At 34.8% G+C, this 23,004-nt stretch overlaps 2 protein-coding genes and 1 pseudogene across 2 annotated transcripts; all 3 read left to right on the top strand.

The window, feature by feature from the left end:
- The first annotated feature begins 795 nt into the window (after positions 1-795).
- LOC107426672 (coatomer subunit alpha-1) lies at positions 796-6,489 on the top strand. The gene is made up of 4 exons (XM_016036912.4): positions 796-1,003; positions 1,342-1,564; positions 2,528-3,022; positions 3,138-6,489. The coding sequence occupies exons 2-4, from the start codon at positions 1,357-1,359 to the stop codon at positions 6,086-6,088; spliced, it is 3,654 nt and encodes a 1,217-aa protein (XP_015892398.1). The 5' UTR covers positions 796-1,003; positions 1,342-1,356; the 3' UTR covers positions 6,089-6,489.
- Positions 6,490-10,838: 4,349 nt separating this feature from the next.
- Positions 10,839-13,784, top strand: LOC132805449 (uncharacterized; annotated as a pseudogene).
- A 1,797-nt stretch (positions 13,785-15,581) lies between these two features.
- Positions 15,582-21,388, top strand: LOC107426670 (coatomer subunit alpha-1). Its single transcript, XM_016036911.4, has 4 exons — positions 15,582-15,764; positions 16,009-16,231; positions 17,411-17,905; positions 18,018-21,388. Exons 2-4 carry the CDS (start codon positions 16,024-16,026, stop codon positions 20,969-20,971), a joined length of 3,657 nt encoding a protein of 1,218 aa, XP_015892397.1. The 5' UTR covers positions 15,582-15,764; positions 16,009-16,023; the 3' UTR covers positions 20,972-21,388.
- Positions 21,389-23,004: the final 1,616 nt, after the last annotated feature.

Here is a 23,004-nt window from a genome sequence, read left to right on the forward strand (position 1 = left end):
AGAATCCAATGAAATCTTTGGATTTAAAGGTGGATTTCATATTGACAATTTTCTTCACAATTTCCCTGTTAAAATCCTTTCAAATCCATTAAAATCCATTATTTTTTAAAGTATTTTAAAATCAATGACTTTTTGAATATCATTAGATTTTAAAAGAATTCTATAAAGTCCTAATTGAATACATCTAGATTTTAATAGACTTTTATAAAATCCATCAAAATCTGAATAGATTTGTTTGGACTCCTTTAAAATCTAAATCGAATACCTCAAAACTTTAAAAAACTTTTAAAATTTTTCAAATTCTAAATTGAATACATCCCCCTAAAATGGTGAAATTTTAGATCCAAAAGAAATGCATTATTTTTTCAGGCAATAAATTAGACGATAAGGTTTCGAAAAATCTTTGCCAAACCATTTAACAAAGAAGTAAAACGAAGATCTTAACCACAGAAGAACACTTATTTGCTTTTAACATTTTAATTTTTTTCTTATTACATTTTTGAATTGGAATTTTTGCTTCAAGATTTAAGTCTAAATCTTTAATTTTCCCACCAAACCAAAAAAATAAAAAATAAAAAAATCTCCATCATACTTTGATGACATAAAAACCAAACTTTCACATCCGTCAAATACCAATCGAACGGTCATCATTATAACAATGAAACAGAAGAAAAAATACAAACAAATATACAAGAGAAGTGCCAGCGAGTGAAAAATTACAAATTCTCTATCGTACCCTCCCTAATTTGTCAAATTACCTATCACTCCCTGTCCAAATTGTTTTCTCGCCCAGAGGATCACAGATACACTTCGCGAGGCCCAGATCTAAGAGGGAACAGGAAGCCTCGTTCTCTCGCTCTCCACCTCCTCCGATCTATCTCTCTCTTACTTTCTGAAAAAAATTTCTCTTTCTGAATATTTTCTCTCACATATACATATATAACTGGTTTTGTGGATGCGATACCAAGCCTTTTGATCCCTTCGCATACTGATCAGATCTGAGGTAAATTTGCCATTGCCAGATTTCCTAGTTAGATCTGTTTCTATTTCTCATTTTTTGTATTTGAGAGAATCTGTCTGAGAGAATCAGAGAATTTCGAAACTGCGAATTTTTAAGATTTTGATGCCTTTTGTTCGCGGAGCGTGCAGATTGCTAAGTGAATTTTGTTGATTGCAAATGAATTTGTTGATTTGGAAGTGAATTTTGTTGATTGCAATCGATTTTTGTGCGGTGTGAATTTTGATTTTTAAGATTTTACGTTTGGGTGTTGGATTGGATTTTGTTTTTTTGGGGGTATTGTGAAGGATTTTGATGCTTTCGGATTGTTTTGTATTATGCAGTGTTTGGGGTCCAAGATGTTGACGAAGTTCGAGACTAAGAGTAATAGAGTGAAGGGACTTAGCTTTCACAGCAAGAGGCCATGGATCCTTGCGAGTCTACATAGCGGTGTGATCCAACTATGGGACTACCGGATGGGGACTCTGATTGATCGATTTGATGAGCATGATGGGCCTGTTCGCGGCGTTCATTTCCACAAATCTCAACCGCTCTTTGTGTCCGGAGGTGCGTCATTTGATATGTTATTTTTTGTTCTCTGTGCTTTTGAGCTACGCAATTTGGAATTCATGCTGCCTTTTGTCAAATTTGTTAGTATCATTTTTATTTCCTTTGCTTTCCATTTACAATTATGAATTTGAACGCTATTTTAGTGACTGTTGAATTTTGATTGATCCGTCTGTCTTTAGACTGTTCTGGTTAAGTCGTTTGTTCTAAATTGATACCAACGTTATGTTGTTTTTGATTTGTTAAAATTGTAGGGATCTGGGTTCATGCTCTCTGTCTGGGGATGGAGAGCTGTATTGAAAAACGGATATGGCAGTTTATATCTATTACCTTTTTGTTTCCCGTAGCAGAACATGAAATACACCGAGAAAAGTTAATTAAGGATTTATTTTCTCAAATCTCAGTCAATGAAATCTTATATAACTTGCTTTCTGGGGATGTTTTCCATGATATCTTATCTTAGCAATTGAATGGTAAATTTTAATTTTCAGTGGAGTTATAAACTCTTATCATGGTTGACTAGGACTTTGAGTCAAACCAATGATTGGTTGTTTTTAATTTTCAGTAGAGTTATCTATGCTTATCATGAATGCTTAGGAAATTGAGTCAAACCAAACAATTTTTAGCTTAGTTCTGAGATGTAGCTTATACCCTACAAATCTAATCATCTAAGTATGATCACTATTGTTTTAATCTTTTTTTCTTTAGAATGTTCTGAAAGTTTTTATTTTAAGAATTCTAATGCTTGAATGTTAATCAAATCAGCATTGTATGATATCAAAATCCTATTAGGAGTATTGTTTTATCCTTTTGTTGCTTTTATGAGGAGTGGGTTCCAATTCAGTGTGTGCATTGTTCACGACTTATAGGTAGCAGCTGTTATAATAAAACTCGTGATATAATGGAGTTATTTCTGGCTAGAAGTGAAACTCATATAGTAATAAACAACTGGGTTTTCTACAGGGGATGACTACAAAATTAAAGTTTGGAACTACAAGATGCATAGGTGTCTCTTTACACTTCTTGGACACCTTGATTATATTCGTACTGTGCAGTTCCATCACGAGTACCCATGGATTGTTAGTGCAAGTGATGATCAGACTATTCGCATATGGAACTGGCAATCACGTACATGTATTTCTGTCTTGACGGGCCATAATCATTATGTTATGTGTGCCACCTTCCACCCAAAAGAGGACCTGGTTGTGTCAGCCTCCCTTGATCAGACTGTTCGTGTGTGGGATATTGGTGCACTGAGAAAGAAGACTGTGTCTCCTGCTGATGACATACTGAGACTTAGTCAGATGAATACAGATCTTTTTGGAGGTGTTGATGCTGTCGTTAAGTATGTCTTGGAGGGTCATGACCGAGGTGTCAACTGGGCTGCATTCCACCCCACACTGCCTCTGATTGTCTCAGGAGCAGATGATCGCCAAGTTAAATTATGGCGGATGAATGGTAACCATCTTTAACTGTTCTTGTACCATATTATTATTGTTATCATCTATGTATTTTTCATAGGTACTGTTTGTGTTTGGAATATTAGTAGGTTAATTATTTGTATCATTTTCAGATACCAAAGCTTGGGAAGTGGATACATTGAGAGGACACATGAATAATGTGTCATGTGTTATGTTCCATGCCAAACAGGACATAATTGTATCCAATTCAGAGGACAAAAGCATCCGTGTGTGGGATGTGACAAGGCGAACTGGAATTCAAACTTTCCGCAGAGAGCATGATCGTTTCTGGATTCTTGCATCTCACCCGGAGATGAATCTGTTGGCTGCAGGTCATGACAGTGGAATGATTGTTTTCAAGTTAGAGCGAGAGCGGCCAGCCTTTGCAGTGAGTGGTGATAGCCTGTTCTATGCTAAAGATCGATTTTTGCGGTACTATGAGTTTTCAAATCAAAGGGATACACAAGTTATTCCAATTCGACGCCCTGGTTCTACTAGCTTGAATCAAAGTCCTAGGACCCTTTCTTACAGTCCTACTGAAAATGCTGTTCTTATATGCTCAGATGTGGATGGAGGATCTTATGAGTTGTATTGCATACCTAAGGACAGCATTAATAGGGGTGATAGTGTTCAGGATGCAAGGAGAGGTACAGGGTCAGCTGTATTCGTTGCTCGGAATAGGTTTGCTGTTCTTGACAAAAGCAGCAATCAAATCTTGGTTAAAAATCTGAATAATGAGGTTGTCAAGAAGAGTTTGCTCCCGATTGCTGCTGATGCAATATTCTATGCAGGAACTGGTAATTTGCTGTGTAGGGCAGAAGACAGGGTTGTTATATTTGATCTCCAACAGAGGATGGTACTTGGTGATCTGCAAACTCCCTTCATCAAGTATGTGGTTTGGTCAAACGATATGGAGAGTGTTGCTTTGCTTAGCAAACATGCTATTATCATTGCTAGCAAGAAGCTTGTCCACCAGTGCACTCTTCATGAGACCATCCGTGTAAAGAGTGGTGCTTGGGATGACAATGGTGTATTCATTTACACAACTCTCAATCATATTAAATACTGCCTTCCAAATGGAGATGGTGGCATAATTAGGACCCTTGATGTTCCTATATACATTACAAAGGTTTCTGGAAACACTATCTTCTGCTTGGATCGGGATGGGAAAAACAGGGCCATTGTTATTGATGCTACGGAATATATTTTTAAGCTGTCTCTATTTAGGAAGAGATATGACCATGTGATGAGCATGATAAAGAATTCTCAACTCTGTGGGCAAGCAGTAATTGCTTATCTGCAGCAGAAGGGGTTCCCTGAAGTTGCTTTACATTTTGTGAAAGATGAAAGAACTCGTTTTAACTTGGCTCTTGAGAGCGGGAATATTCAAATAGCTGTTGCATCAGCTACAGCAATTGATGAGAAAGATCACTGGTATAGACTGGGGGTAGAGGCTCTTCGCCAAGGCAATGCAGGCATTGTGGAATATGCTTACCAGAAGACCAAAAATTTTGAGAGGTTATCCTTCCTTTATCTCATAACTGGTAACACAGAGAAGCTGTCGAAGATGCTGAAAATTGCTGAGGTTAAGAACGATGTCATGGGTCAGTTCCATAATGCACTTTATCTGGGTAATGTACGAGAGCGGGTTAAGATCTTGGAGAATGTTGGCCACTTGCCGCTTGCTTACATAACAGCTAAAGTTCATGGGCTGCAGGAGGACGCTGAAAGGCTAGCTGCTGAATTGGGTGATAATCTGCCATCTTTGCCAGAGGGGAAAGTGCCCTCCCTTTTGATGCCCCCAACTCCAGTGATATGCGGTGGTGATTGGCCACTTCTGAGAGTAATGAAGGGCATATTTGATGGTGGTCTGGATAACAATGCCAGGGGTACCGCAGATGAAGAGTATGAGGCTGCTGATGGTGACTGGGGTGAGGAGCTGGACATGGTTGATGTGGATGGCTTACAAAATGGGGATGTTACAGAAATTTTGGAAGACGGAGAAGTGGGGGAAGAAAATGAGGAAGAGGGAGGTTGGGACCTTGAAGATTTGGAACTTCCCCCTGAAGCAGACACTCCAAAGGCTTCTGTCAATGCACGGTCCTCAGTTTTTGTTGCTCCAACTCCTGGTATGCCTGTAAGCCAGATTTGGACCCAGAGGTCATCTCTTGCTGCTGAACATGCAGCTGCAGGCAATTTTGACACTGCAATGCGGCTGCTGAATAGGCAACTTGGAATAAAAAACTTTGGTCCTTTGAAATCCATGTTTCTTGATCTTCATTCGGGAAGCCACACCTATCTACGTGCATTTTCTTCTACTCCAGTGATATCACTTGCTGTTGAGCGTGGATGGAGTGAATCTGCTAGCCCAAATGTGAGAGGGCCACCAGCTCTTGTGTTCAATTTTTCTCAGTTGGAAGAGAAACTCAAAGCTGGTTACAAGGCTACGACCGCTGGGAAGCTTACTGAAGGTGTTCGGCTGTTTATTAGTATTCTACATACTATTCCGTTGGTTGTTGTTGACTCAAGGAGGGAAGTTGATGAAGTTAAGGAGTTGGTTATTATTGTTAAAGAGTATGTGCTAGGTTTGCAAATGGAGCTGAAGAGAAGGGAAATGAAAGACAATCCAGTACGCCAGCAGGAGCTTGCAGCTTATTTTACGCATTGCAATCTCCAAGTGCCTCACTTAAGGCTTGCCTTGCTAACTGCAATGAGCGTTTGTTTCAAGGCAAAGAACCTGGCCACTGCCGCTAACTTCGCCAGGCGGCTACTGGAAACTAACCCAACCAATGAGAACCAAGCAAGGACAGCTAGACAAGTGCTGCAGGCTGCAGAGAGGAACATGACCGATGCTTCTCAGCTGAACTATGATTTTAGGAACCCATTTGTGATTTGTGGAGCAACGTATGTACCAATTTACCGAGGACAGAAAGATGTATCATGCCCATATTGCAGTTCACGGTTTGTGCCAAGCCAGGAAGGACAGCTTTGCAGAGTTTGTGATCTTGCAGTTGTTGGAGCGGATGCTTCTGGTTTACTATGTTCTCCTTCTCAGATTCGATGATCAATCTACTGAAGCTGGAGAGTTGATTTTGCCATTTGTCCTTTTTGCAGCAGAAGCTATCTCTTTCACTGATTCAAATCTGCATGTAGAAGGTAAGAAATACCATAGAAAGAGTTCGATTCCAAATGAATTGTCAGTGCTGTCTCCTTTTCTTGGGTTATTCCGTTTTTCTCCTCTTTAATCAGTTGATTATGACTTCCAATGTAATAAGAAAAATTACCAGAATTTTGTTTTAGGCTATGCTAAATAGTTGTTTATAGGGAAGAATGATTAAGGCCTTTGTGAAATTAGAAGATGGTTGATAGGCAGGACATGTGTATGCAAAATTTGCTTTTCTCTGTGGTGAATTGAGATTTCAATCTATCGGCTTTGAATGATAAGTTTTGTTATATTTCCTGTTATTGATTATTCCACTTATTCATTTGGATGCCATTGATTATCGACAGTGAGATTAAATATTAGTTCTTTTCAAGTGTTATAAGCTGTTGATACGTGGAAATTGTCGATTCTTATTTGGGTTCGGTTGAAATGTTTGGCGAACTTAAACAGGTAAAACTGATTTTGTATTTATATATATATATGTATATATTAGTCTTTTCAATATAAAAAAACAGTAATCAAATTTTTTTTTTTTTAAATGAACTTTTGGATGAAACCTGATATATTTCTCGTAAATAATTTGATAAAATAATTAATTGATGATACTTATGTAATTGTTGAAAGAGATCATCGAAAAAAAAAAAACAAAACGTAATTGTTGAAAGATTTAATAATAATTGAAACATGTTAAATAAGATTATGATGATGAATATTGATGTTAAAAAAAAAAAGAAAAAAAAAAAGGTTATTTTCCATGTAATTAGTAGCCATAATTGAGTCTTGTAGCATTCCAATCTGGTGAAGGTTGTGTCTTACGTTGCAGACAATGTGTATTGAAAAAGTTATAGTCTCCTTGCACCGATTGCAATGTTTCATGGCCCTTTAAAGTGCAATGTGAACCTCACCTATAATATATATATATATATATATATATATATATTTTGGCGAATCTCACAACTATAAGGTCTCGGGCTTTCATTATATAAAATATTTATGCATGTTATACATATGTTTCCATATTTTTTTTTAGTAAATATATATGTTTCCATATACAACATATAATAATATTTATAATTATTGTATGAGATATATATATATTTTGGCGAATCTCACAACTATAAGATCTCGGGCTTTCATTATATAAAATATTTATGTATGTTATACATATGTTTCCATATTTTTTTTTAGTAAATATATATGTTTCCATATACAACATATAATAATATTTATAATTATTGTATGAGAGGAAGTGTCATGTATGAATTGTGAAGCATCCTTTTTTTCTTTTCTTTTCTTTTTTTCTTCCTCTTCTTTATTTTGTTATTAAATTACTGGATTCCATCCTATGACTTGGGCTCTATGTTTATTTTATATCATGAGGGAAAAAAATAAAAAAGAAAAAGAAAAATTAGCTGTAGATTCTTATAGATAAATTTTATTATTAGCACTCTAATGGAAAATGTTAAAAATTAGCAATATCAAATTTTTAATTATATTTCTTCTATTATAAGGTCAACTATCATAAAATGTGATTCATTGATAAATTGTCGGTTGTATTTACCTTTTTGCTTTTTTTTTTCTTTTTTTTTAGAAAAAAAAAAAAAGGGAGTCCGTTACCATGAAATGCAGTCGCTAGATTTTGATAGTCCTTGTTGGAGAAGTCAAAGTAGAGAATATTACCAAATTATAACAATGACATACATTGCCTAAATGGTAATGCAATTGAATATGCTGAGATCCCAAAATTATAAGGTTTTTAACCCCTGCATTTTTCACAGGTTAAAAAATCCTAAAATTACCATCAATCTTTTTAAAAAATTGATGATTATTTCAAGGACAACTTATATATTATACAAAAAAAATTTTTTTGCTAATAAGGACAACTTATATATTTGGAGTTGAAAAATATTTATATGCTTGATTGGGAAACGATGATTATATAAAAACAATTCCTCAATAAGTATCAAACTATTATTTTTAGGTCTTTTGGTTTATGATGTTATACAGTTTTTAATAGATTAAAAAATAATAGTAACAATTGCCAGAAATGCTGTAATACAAAAATATTAGAATATGCATAATATATAAATATTTGTATGGAATAAAATACAAATAAAGTATGAAAAATTGACAAAATAAATACAAATACAATTTAAAAGTCCTTTAGCTTTGATCTGTGTATGAAGAATAAATTGATCCGAGGCCCATGTGATACCACAGTGTCCTTAAGACAATTTCGGTTCCATCGGTGCAGATATTTTTCTGACGGTTGTCTCCCAGAATACAACGGAATCGAAAAACTCTCGGATTTAGCACCTCCGAATCTTTCTTTTCGAACCTTTTAGTATACTAAATCTTTTCTACTCTTCCTATGTAAAATATATCAGAAAAAATAATATGCAAGAAAAACACATTTGTCTTATTTTTTTTTCAAAAAAACATGAGGGAGAGTGAGAGGTTTTTCAAAAATTAATTAAAAAATAAAAACCTTTTGTTTTCTTTTTCTTTTTCACTTTTTCCAAAACGTAAAAACCACTTAAAGCACGTTAACTCCCCACTAACCCCACTAACCCAAATCATTCAATAAAGAAAACGTTTAAAAACGTTACAAATGCATCATCAATGGTTGTCGGCCAATGGTTTCAATGTTTGGAAACCTATTCTACTGAGTTAGCTTAGGTGAATGCTACTACATGGGCTGTTTGGATGAATAATGTGTATGAAGGTGATGCGGCGAATGTTATCTCAGGGCTCAAATGGGATTTTTTTTTTTTTTTTTTTTTTGAATTTATGTTGGGAGAGTATCCTACTACTGGACAAAATCAGAGGTGTACTTGCTGGTGTTTCTTCATGCACATTTCATTGAATTTCAAAAAGTTGTAATCATGCTGCTCACAAGGCGTGTAAGACTAAAATTGCTTCCCTTCAGAATTTGGTTTTTTGTCCATCTGTTTGGCCACAAGACTTCGAGACAGAGATTCTCTTGGAAGGTTGTTTGCCACCTTGAAGTTAGATTTTGGTGTCTTGTAGTTATATTCCGTGGTATATTTTGTTGTTATGTGTTTCTTCTCTGTTGTATATTAGGTGTTTCTTTATGTTTGCAGTCCGTGGCTGCTTTGATCTTTCTTCATGTAATTTGTAGTTTTTTCAAGGATGCAAAAACAAAAACAAAAAAAAGGAAAAAAACAAAGAAGAATCAAGAAAATAAAAAATTATCGTTAAGAAGATGATCGGTGTGTGATACATTCTTTGACTTTAAAATGTAGTTAATTTGTAGGTGGGAAGCAAAAGTGAAAGAGGATTAATATCTTTACAAAAGTAATTAAATCAAACAAAGTAAAATAAATAATACGAAAAAGAAAGATAAAAAAAGAGTTTTGGTCCATTTCCATCGTGTATATCCTGGGCTTGTTGGACTAGCAAGTCCTTTTGATTTTCCTTAAAATCAAGCAATTTTATTTTTTTATTTGTATTATTATTTTTTTCCGTATTCTGTTTGAGTTATTATTTGATCGTCTCTATCTTGTTCTATGTCCTTTTTGTTTACATTACAAACTACATTAGTCTGTGGATTTTGATAGTCAGACACTGAATCCACGTTGACATGTTGAGACCAGCTAGTATTAATGATTTATAGTAATGGGATTTTCTATTCCCTAAGTCGCTTTGTCAAACTTGAATATTTAAAAAATAATAATAATAATAATAATATATTTTAAATGTCACATACCAGAATTTTCGCCCAAAATAGTGTGAAAAGGAGTGTTGTTACTGGTTTATTGCTTTCCAATAGCCCATTGCTGGTTGGGACTATTGGTGAATTAACTGTACTGATCATTCACTGTTCACAGCCATAAGATGTGGTACTTTTTTGCTTTTTTGATGCTGAAATAATTTATTCCAAAATTTATGGTTTACTATTCTTGAATCTGTTCAAGGGAAATATTTATAGTACTCCCGGAGTACTGAGTCTCTAGAACTCCTGCCTTTTATTCATTGACATGTGGCTGACACATGGATGATTTACACGTCAGATGGCTTCCTAAAAGATACCCTTAACGCTGCTAAACGCCGTCTTCTTTCCATGCTGCGTTTGCTACTCCCACCTTCTCCATTGCAACAGAGATAAAAGATCAGAATACAACATAAATAAATTTGATGGGTACTAAGAATTTCCTGAGTACTCGTCTCTTGTTAGCCTATGCAACCATTTGTTGTTCTCTTAAATTGCAAATTTTTACGGATTCAGGAAAAATCGATTCCTCACATCAACATAACACTAAACACATAAGAGCCGGTGAAAGACCAGTAAAAAAAATTAAAAAAAAAAAAGGGATTCGTTTTAAGGCAACACAAAAAACAGGGAAGAAAAGTACACTTCCAGATTAAATACGGAAGAAAAGTACTTTAGTAAACAAGATCAACGGCAATTGTCCTCTGATATTTTTTTTAAATTTCTTTTATGTAATTTTCTATTTTGTCCTTTTTTTTTTTTTCTTTATCGAGAGGATTCAATGGAGATCCATAAAACAGAAAAAAGAACTTCAATGGAGGATTCACCCAAAAAAAAAACATAAAAATAAAAACCTTAAATGGAGGTCGCGGACTAGCGAACGCAAAGACAAGAAATGGTGGTGTTCAGAGGAGTTAAATGGTGTTTTTGAGGAAGCCATCTGACGTGTATATCATCCTTGTGTCAGCCACATGTCAATAAATGAAAGGTAGGAGTTCTAAAGGCTCAGTGCTCTGGGAGTATTAAAAATTTTTCCCTGTTCAAGGTGGCCCTCTATAGTAAAATTGTGTTTCTGGGTTTAATAAAACAGGAGAACTTTGATCTGTGCAGCCAGTCCAGATGCTGAGAAAGCATTCAAAAAGACTGTAGAAATGGATTGATTGATATATAAGTTAAAGGATGCAAATCCAATAGAAGTAAGTGCTATTTCCTTGTTGTTGTTCTTTTACTTTGACCTAAAGTCACTTGTGGGCTGGCTTGATATTGTTGGGTACTTGGATTGTATCCACTTTTTAACAACTTAGCTGTTAGAATTCATGGTAACCCAATGTAGTATTAAAATGATTTCTCTAACTGGTCAATTCAGGCAGAGTATTGTCCACTTTTATCTATCCTGCTATGTGGTTTGATGTTATATTTTACTGGTGAAAATGCCATTTTCACTTTGAAAGTGCAAAATATGAATCTGATAAGTATCTTATACTGAGTTTCACATAAGAATTATTTTTGAGCAGTTTCTTATTGTTGTTTTCTCTTGTGAACTGCTTCAGAAGCTGGTTGTTGAAAATGTTTTGGCAAATGTGGGGCTTTTGGATAAGAGTGATAAGAGTAGCAGCAAGGTCTGATACCTGCGAATCAGAGGATGATAAAGAATGGTTTTCTACGTAGGTTATCATTTGTTTTCTATGGTTGACCTCTTTCCGAGCCCTACTTTGTCTAGCAATTGCTTGGCTTTACTGTTGTAATCTTTCAAAAAGATTATGAGGAATTAGCTATATCTGTAATGAGCATAGTGGTTGCCTTGTCCATAAGACCAACGTACCTCTCTCTCTTCCCCATCTACGTATACACTTCATGAAATTTTATTTGATTTTCTTGAATGTGAGTACGTAGCATATATATATGTTTGTTTTTTCCTTTTTTCTTTTTCTTTTTATTTTTTATATTGATATTTGACTTCTTATTGTTTGTACTTTCCCTTTAGGAAAAAAACTGATTCAGCTAATGATATCCTCAAGGGGATTGAAACCTGCAGTTGATGAAATAGAGGAATTACATGGCCACCTAGAGATCCTGATGTTCCTAAACTATTGGGGAGAGAGAGTGTGTTTCTTTCAATTGTCTGCTGAAAACTGCAATAGGGTTTTTGGGCAGCTTTTAAGTTTCTATTCCCTTCTTCTCCATGCTACCTTGGATTACATTCTCTCATGTACTTAAAATTAAAGGTGTTTACAATCCACCCTTCCCTGTCCTTGAGTTGGGTCTTTTTCTGGGGTTTCAATTTTGGTTCAAAAGTGACTTATCATGCTACCTATGCGTATTTAAAGGGTAGTGTATATAAGTAGTTGACTGTCTGGAGTTAAATGATATTTAATCTTTATACTCTGATTTTTTCAAAATTTCTCTGATTTTTTCAAAATTTATTTATTTTGGTGATTTTAGTAAGCTGTCCAAAGATTTTATATGCTCCTTAATTTTTTAATATTAATTGAATTGAGACTTCCTTTTCTTGTCATTATATAGGAAGTGATCCACAGGAAGCAAGAAAGCCAATTAGATGAAGAGTTTCTTGCAGGAGTTAATGAACAATTATGAGAAGTGAGTCCATTTGAATTTTTTTTTTTTTTTTTTTTTTTTTTTTTTTGGTTTTTTTGGCTATAATGCATTCTAAATTTCCTGTAAATTGATGCTTGTAATTTTGGCTTCAAGTTTATTTGTTGCATGCTTTCCGTCTTGTGTATAGGTTTCAATACGTCATTTGATGGTTTTTGAAGTGACCATACATTGTAGTCCTTATCGTTCTTGTCAATAAACAGATGTCCATTCACAGGCTCTTTCATATTCAACCAATGTATCACCATCATCTATCATGTGTTAGGATGCACCTTGAAGCACCACAAGTGCTGCTTGACGCTTTCTGATGCATGCATCGGATATCACTCTTTTGTGACCTCGCTTATCATTCCTGCAGCTTCCCAGGTTTTTGTATTGAGCGCATTATTGTTTCTTACTTCCAAACTTGATTTATTTTATTTTAGTACTTTACAACACTCTCTAGTTGATAACCTATTGAAATTTAGAGATTTATTTTAGTACTTTACAACACTCTCTAGTTGATAACCTATTGAAAATTTGAGAATATCATGAATGATAAAATCAATAATTTATTTTATTAGTTATTTGGAGGCCAAACAAGATGGGGTATAACCCGGATTGGAGGCGATGTTGCAAAAAGGTCTTGCAACTCTATGCTTCCAAAGTTCTCATTAAAAGTAGTTATGCAAAGAAAAGTATGTTTTTTAGATATTACTTAGGACATGTATACAATTAAATGATTTGGTCTTTTTGGGACAAACATTGAATTTAGGTAAGGCTGTCTGGGTAGTTGTTTAATGAAAGTGTTTGTAGCTAGAAATTGTGCACTGTTTATATCCATTTGTTGTTTGTTATTTTTGCAGAATAACTTTCATTGTCTTTTTCTCATGGCTTTTTCTATCACTTAATTTGGACATGTCAAAAACTGTGCATCATAATATATTTCTGTTGTAGGAGAGTAGGTCTTGAAGGCTGAGGAGTTTCTTGAGACCATAATAAAAGGTTTATTGCCATCTTCCTAGTTATTATGCATTGGGAATGAATTCATATAATAAAGCAATTATTCTGTGAAGCTTAACATCCACTTATCCGCTTGTTCCTTAAAAGAGAATTTTGTCTACTTAATTGAATTTAAGTTTTTCAAATATTGCTTCTCTTTCTGTAGTTTCTCCATCATCTCTGTCCTTTGCTGTTGAAAAAGCTAATGTGTCACCGAGCACAGCTCTGATTCACAAGGACGAATATATATGTGCATGGCTCAATTTTTGAAAATAATCAGGATCACTTTGTTTAGATGGTTATCTTGCTATGTCTCCTGAAACTGTAAGATACATTCTGTAGATTTTGCTCAAGTTGAAAAACAATGTTTGATTTCTGTATACTTTTGCTTGATAATTGATAAACAACAGCTAGCTTTTCCTTCTAACTTTCATTTTAAACTGTCAACACCAAGATAAATTTGAGGAAGTTTCAGATGTGAATAGCATGTAATAGTGAGGTAGTATAGATCTTGCATAGTGGAACATCCTGTTATGACCCTTTCATATCCTTTTGTTGAAAAAATGTGAGCAGTGTCAATTCTTTCGTTTTCCATTCTTATTAAGTCAGAATTCATACATTTTGTTTTATAGTCTAATTATTTATTTCATGTATTTCCAGCATCAGTGTCCTTATTGTAGTCACTATTTAAATTTAATTATTTCATAGCTAGAAAGTTAATTGAATAAACTTTGGACCTTTGTGCTATGGATCTCAGAAGGGTGTGCAAGAACTTGTTTGATTCTGAAAAATTTAAAGGTGTCCTTTGGAATTTATTTATTTATTTTATCTGATTGTGTATATTTTATTTATTTAAAATGTTTTTTTTGTGTTAATTAGTTTATTGAATATCTCAAATAATTATATACATGGAAAAAATAAAAAATAATATAATTTAAAATTGTGTTCAATTTAATTTTTTAAAATTATTTTTTACTCACTTATAGTTAATTAATATGTCTAATAAATTCTATCTCTTTCTAATTAACTGTTTAACACCAATAAATATTTGAGATAAGCATAAATTTGGGTATAAAGAAACAAAAACAATATGTTTACCAAAGGGATTTTTATATTTTGGTAAATATAACCGATCGGTACCTAATTATATTCTTTTAAAATAAAATAATTGTAAATTATTTTATAAAACATGGCCAAGGGCTTAGTGTTCTATTTTTTTATTTTTTTTATGTAATGGGTGAAGAGAGAAAATTGAGCTGCCCATTCCCTGGGCCAATGGCGGGCCTGGTAATTGAATGTTTCTTAAGAAAACAATTTTCTTTTCTTTTCTTTTCTTTTAAAAAAAAAAAAACAAAAAAGAAAAACATAAAATTAAAATTAAATTTTTAAAAAAGTCGTACACTCTCTCAAATTCACAACTTATAGCTGATTTCTTAGCTTAAGTTGCCTCTGATAATTCCTAGAATAAACCTTCACCAATCTTGTCACCACAGGGGCAAGGGAAACATTTTGTGAATATTTCAACCGAAAAAAAAAAAAAACCTTTGATAATACAATAAATAAATGTTAAGGGGTGGTTTGGTTTTTTTAATATATATATATTTTTCTCTACTAATAAAATTCACAGTTATTTTAATAATTACAACACAATGATTGAAAAAGAAATGCATTTTTTCAACCTACAAATTACAAATAAGGTTTTGTGCAAAAGATTTCCAAACCATTTTTTGTTTTTTTTTTGGAAAGAATTTTCCAAACCATTTAACAAACAACTGAAAAAAAAAAAAAAACTGAATCTTGCTTAAAACATTTTTTTTTTTTTCATTTTTGATTTGGAATCTTGCTTAAGATTTAAGACTAGCTCTTCCTTATCAACCAAAACAAAAAAAGAAAGAGAAAAAAAAAAAGAATACCTATTGCTTTTATGACATAAACCGGACTTATCACGACCGTCAAAACCAAATCAAACGGTCATGTTTAAACAATTAGACAGGTTAAAAATACAGATAAAAGATATAATAAAAATGCCGCGACTGAAAATTTCCTAATTTCCTGGTTAAATTAGCAAAATTTCTTGGTCGCTCCCCGATTATTTCACAATCCACCTTCCTCTCTCTCTCTCTCTCTCTCTCTCTCTCTAAATAGTTTCTCTTTCTAAAAATTTTCTCTCTCATAGCTTCTAATCTGGAACTGGCACTGTGGATGCGAAACCAAGCCTTTTGATCCCCTCACATACTGATCAGATCTGAGGTAAAAGTTTGCCATTGCCACATATCGATTTAGATCTGTTTATATTTTTCATTTCTGTTCTGCGAGAATATCTGTTTGCGAAGATAAAAGAGAATTTGAAACTGTGAATTTTAAAGATTTTTTCTGCGGTTTTGTTCGCGAAGCATGTGGATTGCAATTGATTTTTGTTCCGTTTTAGCTTTGCTTTGTGTTGGATTTGTTTGGGAGGGATTTTGATGCGTTCGGATTGTATTGTATCATGCAGTGTTTGGGGTCCAAGATGTTGACGAAGTTCGAGACTAAGAGTAATAGAGTGAAGGGACTGAGCTTTCACAGTAAACGGCCATGGATCCTTGCGAGTCTTCATAGCGGTGTGATCCAGCTATGGGACTACCGGATGGGTACTCTGATTGATCGATTTGATGAGCATGATGGGCCTGTCCGCGGCGTCCATTTCCACAAATCTCAGCCGCTATTTGTATCTGGAGGTGCCTAATTTCATAAATTCTTTTTTGTTTTCTGTGCTTTTTTAATTATGCAATAGGAATTCATATTGCCGTTCCCCAAATTTTTTATTATCGTTTTATTTACATTCTTTCCCTTTCGATTTATAACTGTGAATCTGAACGTTATTTTTAGTGACTGTTGAATTTTGATTGATCCATGTGTTTTCTAACTCTTATGTTTAAGTCGTTTATTCTAAAATGGATGCGGAACTTTCTCTTCCTTTCGATTTTTTCGATTTGTTAGAATTGTAGGGATCTGGATTACTGCTCTCTTTTGGGGATGGAGGGCTGTATTGAAGGATAGAAATGACAATTTGTCTATATATATATATATGTATATATATATATATATTTTTTTTTTTTTGTTTCCTCCATGGTGGGAAAAAGAACAGAAGAGGATGAAATATACCTAACTCAGAGGATTTATTTTCTGTAGTCCTGGTCAATGAAGAATGGACGTTTTCCATGATATATTTTCTTAACAGTTGAATGGTTAATTTTAATTCAATAGAGTTATCAATTCCTTATCATGATTGGCGGGGAAATTGAATGAAACCAGATTATATTTAGTCTAGTTATGGGATGGAACTTATAGCCTACAGATCTAAGTATGACCTCTGTTTACTTTATTTTATTTATTTTTTATTTTTTATTTTTTAACAATAATACTAACACAAAGGTGAGGGAGTATCTATTTTAAGAATTTTAATGGTTGAATATATATCAATTGACACTATATTAGATTTTCTTGGCATGTAAAATATTCTATTTGGAGTATCGTCTATGCCTGTGTTGCTTTTACACGGGAGGGAATTCCAATACAATGTGTGCATTGTACCATGCAATAAGTATGATCTCTGTTTGTTTTATTATTATTTTTTTTAATAGTACTAACACAAAGGTCCGAGTGTATGTATATTAAGAATTTCAATGCTTGAATATAAATAAAATTGACAATATATCAGATCTTCTTGGCATATAAAATATCCTATTGGAGTATTGTTTATGCCTGTTGCTTTCATGGGGAAGGTGTTCCAATTCAGCGTGTGCATTGTACATGCCTTATAGGTAGCTGCTGTTTTAATAAAATACATGATATAATGAAGTTATTTCTGGCTACAAGTGAAGCTCATGTAATAATAAAGTCCTGGTTTTCTACAGGGGATGACTACAAGATTAAAGTTTGGAACTACAAGATGCATAGGTGTCTTTTTACACTCCTTGGACACCTTGATTATATTCGTACTGTGCAATTCCATCATGAGTACCCCTGGATCGTTAGTGCAAGTGATGATCAGACAATTCGCATATGGAACTGGCAATCACGCACATGTATTTCTGTCTTGACGGGCCACAATCATTATGTTATGTGTGCCACCTTCCACCCAAAAGAGGACCTGGTTGTGTCAGCCTCCCTGGATCAGACTGTACGCGTTTGGGATATTGGTGCGTTGCGAAAGAAGACTGTTTCTCCTGCTGATGACATACTGAGACTAAGTCAGATGAATACAGATCTTTTTGGAGGTGTTGATGCTATTGTTAAGTATGTCTTGGAGGGTCATGACCGAGGTGTCAACTGGGCTGCATTCCACCCCACGCTGCCTCTGATTGTCTCAGGAGCAGATGATCGCCAGGTTAAATTATGGCGGATGAATGGTAACCTTCTTTAACTGTTTTCGAACCATATTATTATTGTTATCATCTACATATTTTTCATTGTTACTATGTACTTGGAATGTTATTAAGTTAATTATTTGTATAATTTCAGATACTAAAGCTTGGGAAGTGGATACGTTGAGAGGGCACATGAATAATGTGTCATGTGTTATGTTCCATGCCAAACAGGACATAATTGTATCCAATTCGGAGGACAAAAGCATCCGTGTGTGGGATGTAACAAGGCGAACTGGAATTCAAACTTTCCGCAGAGAGCATGATCGCTTCTGGATTCTTGCATCTCATCCAGAGATGAATCTGTTGGCTGCAGGTCATGACAGTGGAATGATTGTTTTCAAGTTAGAGCGAGAACGGCCAGCCTTTGCGGTGAGTGGGGATAGTCTGTTCTATGCTAAAGATCGATTTTTGCGGTACTATGAGTTTTCAAATCAGAGGGATACACAAGTTATTCAAATTCGACGCCCTGGTTCTACTAGCTTAAATCAAAGTCCTAGGACCCTTTCTTACAGTCCTACCGAAAATGCTGTTCTTATATGCTCCGATGTGGATGGAGGATCTTATGAGTTGTATTGCATACCTAAGGACAGCATTAGCAGGGGTGATAGCGTGCATGACGCAAGGAGAGGTATTGGAGGGTCAGCTGTTTTTGTTGCTCGTAATAGGTTTGCTGTTCTTGACAAAAGCAGCAACCAAGTCTTGGTTAAAAATCTGAATAATGAGGTTGTCAAGAAGAGTTTGCTCCCTATTGCTGCCGATGCAATATTCTATGCTGGAACTGGTAATCTGCTGTGCCGGGCAGAAGACAGAGTTGTTATATTTGATCTCCAACAGAGGATGGTACTTGGTGATCTGCAAACTCCCTTCATCAAATATGTTGTTTGGTCAAACGATATGGAAAGTGTTGCCTTGCTTAGCAAACATGCTATTATCATTGCTAGCAAGAAGCTTGTCCACCAGTGCACTCTTCATGAGACCATCCGTGTAAAGAGTGGTGCTTGGGATGACAATGGTGTATTTATTTACACAACTCTCAATCATATTAAATACTGCCTCCCAAATGGAGACGGTGGCATAATCAGGACCCTTGATGTTCCAATATACATTACAAAGGTTTCTGGAAACACTATCTTCTGTTTGGATCGGGATGGGAAAAATAGGGCCATTGTTGTTGATGCTACTGAATACATTTTCAAGCTTTCCCTGTTTAGGAAGAGATATGATCATGTGATGAGCATGATAAAGAGCTCGCAACTCTGTGGACAAGCAGTGATTGCTTATCTGCAGCAAAAGGGTTTCCCTGAAGTTGCTCTTCATTTTGTAAAAGATGAGAGAACTCGTTTCAATTTGGCACTGGAGAGTGGGAATATTCAAATAGCAGTTGCATCAGCTACGGCAATTGATGAGAAAGATCACTGGTATAGACTGGGGGTGGAGGCTCTTCGCCAAGGCAATGCAGGTATCGTGGAATATGCTTATCAGAAGACCAAAAATTTTGAAAGGTTGTCCTTTCTTTATCTTGTAACGGGTAATATGGAGAAGCTGTCCAAGATGCTGAAAATTGCTGAGGTTAAGAATGATGTCATGGGCCAGTTCCACAATGCACTGTATCTTGGTAATGTGCGAGAACGGGTTAAGATCTTGGAGAATGTTGGCCACTTGCCACTTGCTTACATAACAGCTAAAGTTCATGGGCTGCAGGAGGAGGCTGAAAGGCTAGCTGCGGAGTTGGGTGATAATCTACCATCTCTACCTGAGGGGAAAGTACCTTCCCTTCTGATGCCCCCAACTCCAGTGATGTGCGGTGGTGATTGGCCACTTCTGAGAGTAATGAAAGGCATATTTGATGGTGGTCTGGATAACATTGGCAGGGGTACTGCAGATGAAGAGTATGAGGCTGCTGATGGTGACTGGGGTGAGGAGTTGGACATGGTTGATGCGGATGACTTGCAAAATGGGGATGTTACTGCAATTTTGGAAGATGGAGAAGGGGGTGAAGAAAATGAGGAAGAGGGAGGTTGGGACCTTGAAGATTTGGAACTTCCCCCTGAAGCAGACACTCCAAGGGCTTCTGTCAATGCACGGTCCTCAGTTTTTGTTGCTCCAACTCCTGGAATGCCTGTAAGCCAGATTTGGACCCAGAGATCATCTCTTGCTGCTGAACATGCAGCTGCAGGCAATTTTGAAACTGCAATGCGGTTACTGAATAGGCAACTTGGAATAAAGAACTTTGCTCCTTTGAAATCCATGTTTCTTGATCTTCAGGCAGGAAGCCATACCTATCTACGTGCATTTTCATCTACTCCAGTTATAACACTTGCTGTTGAGCGAGGGTGGAGTGAATCTGCTAGCCCAAATGTTAGGAGACCGCCAGCTCTTGTGTTCAATTTCTCTCAGTTGGAAGAGAAACTCAAAGCTGGATACAAGGCTACAACTGCTGGGAAGTTTACTGAAGGTCTTCGGCTGTTTATTAGTATCTTACATACTATTCCTTTGGTTGTCGTTGACTCAAGGAGGGAAGTTGATGAAGTTAAGGAGTTGGTTATTATTGTCAAAGAGTATGTGCTAGGTTTGCAAATGGAGCTGAAGAGGAGGGAAATTAAAGATAATCCAGTACGCCAGCAGGAGCTTGCAGCTTATTTTACGCATTGCAATCTTCAACTGCCTCACTTAAGGCTTGCCTTGCTAAATGCAATGAGCGTTTGTTTTAAGGCAAAGAACCTGGCCACTGCTGCTAACTTTGCCAGGCGGCTTCTGGAGACTAACCCAACCAATGAGAACCAAGCAAGGACAGCCAGACAAGTGCTGCAGGCTGCAGAGAGGAATATGACTGATGCTTCTCAGCTGGACTATGATTTCAGGAACCCATTTGTGATTTGTGGAGCAACATATGTACCAATTTACCGTGGGCAGAAGGATGTATCATGTCCATATTGTAGTTCACGTTTTGTGCCAAGCCAGGAAGGACAGCTCTGCACTGTTTGTGATCTTGCAGTTGTTGGAGCGGATGCTTCTGGTTTGCTATGTTCTCCTTCTCAGATTCGATGATCAATCTACTGGAGCTGGAGAGTTGATTTTTCCATTGATCCTTTTTTGCAACAGAAGCAGCCGTGTTTCCTGATTCATGTCTGCATGTAGAAGGTAAGAAATACTATAGAAGAGTTCAGTTCCAAATGAATTATCCTTGCTGTCCCCTTTTCTTGGGTTATTCCTTTTTTCTCTTCTTTATTATTTTGATTATGATTTCCAATGTAATAAAAAACATTATCAGAATTTTGTTTTAGGCTATTCTAATTAGTTGTTCATAGGGAAGTATGCTTAAGGCTTTTGTGAAACTAGATGATGGTTGATAGGCAGGACATTTTACATGTGTATGCAAAAAAATTACTTTTTTTTTTTCTGTGGTGAATTGAGGTTTCATTCTATCGGCTGTGAATGCTAAGTTTTTTTATATTTTTCTAGTTATTGGTTATTCCACTTATTCATTTGGATGTCATTGATAATCGACAGTGAGATTAAATATTAGGTTGATGATGTAGCTAATTCCATTTTAAATCTCAATTTCTTTTACCAAAAAGAACTATATTAATAATTATAAAATTTTAGAACAAAAATAGCAAAAGGATTGATGAACGATCTTATAAGCTATTTTTTGTGTGTAGGAATGTAGTAAGAGAAAAAATATCTTGTGTGTTTAAATTTTTATTCGAAATTATGAAGTATGATAATTGTCAGAATTTAGTTAAATTAAAATTGTAAAGTTTTATACCATGCGTTGTGGCTATAAAGCAATTAAACAACAACTAATAAATTCATTATTTAATTACGAGTTGTGGAAACATTGCACATTTGCTTTGGCAATTACAACCGATATGTTAAAGTAGTTTTGGTGACTTGAATTTGCTCCATTTAATTTGCCTCGAAACATGCTCATTGTCTAGTGGTGGCAATGGTTGCACTACAGAGAATACATTTTCAAATCAAACTTGGGTAAGAAATCCCTCCTCAACTTGTGATTAAAAAAAATAATAATAATAATAATAAAAAAGAATGCCATTGCCATGGGCATGAGCATTGTGATTGATTTGCGAATGAAATTGCTACAGAAACAAACAAAACGAAAAAATTCCCCGGTACCACAACTTCTTTTTTTTGTTTTTTGTTTGTAGATCCCCGGTACCACAAGTTTGCTAAGTAATGAAAATTGTATTGAAATAGTAAGGCATTCACATCCTATTCGGAAGTTTGACTAATTTATCGTTTGCAAGTTGTAACAGGCTTATGCTTATGCACGCAATAATTTCAAAAAAAATAAACAAGTAATAAAAATAACAAGTAAAGAGACGTGGATATTATATTATTATACAATGCTTTATATCCATTAAGAGCATCTCAAATGATTAATTTAGTTTATTGGATCTATCTATTTGAAAAACGCTTTGTTACATCATATTAATAAATAGTTTTTTAAAAACATCATTTTTAATACTGCTGTATAAAATCTCCATTGAGGTTATATTAAAAAAAAAAAAAAAACAAAAAAAATGGTGTTAGCTATCTTTTCTTTTAACATATCAATTCATTCTATTTAAAATTTTAAATATAATTTATTGGAGAAGAATTTAAAATAGATATTATCAATTAATAGCAATCATACTATCTAAGCATTAATACTTTTTAAATCACTTATCATATAAATTTCAATGAACAAAACCATTAAAAATGCTCTGAACAAGTAAACATTTCCAAAAAAAATTAAAAATTTCAACTTTCAATATTTGTAAAAGGAAATAATGGTTTCATTATTCTTTAAGGGAAAAAAAGAAAAAACAAGAAAAAAAGAAAAAAAGAAAAATCGTTTCAAAAATAATAAATATTGATGGCTTATTTCTTTTGCCATTAATCAAGTAAGTAATATGTATTTTATTGGACAAAAATAAAGAAATAATTTGAATATCCCTAGACCTAGGTGTATAATGTATTACTTTTATATTTAAACATCTGTAAATTGTTTTTTTCCCCCCCAAGATATATATTTCCCACATGAATTATGTTAAAATCATCTTTGCGTTTTTTAATGA

This window comes from Ziziphus jujuba, chromosome 9 (genome assembly GCF_031755915.1).
Source record: "Ziziphus jujuba cultivar Dongzao chromosome 9, ASM3175591v1".
Classification (NCBI taxonomy): Eukaryota; Viridiplantae; Streptophyta; class Magnoliopsida; order Rosales; family Rhamnaceae; genus Ziziphus; species Ziziphus jujuba.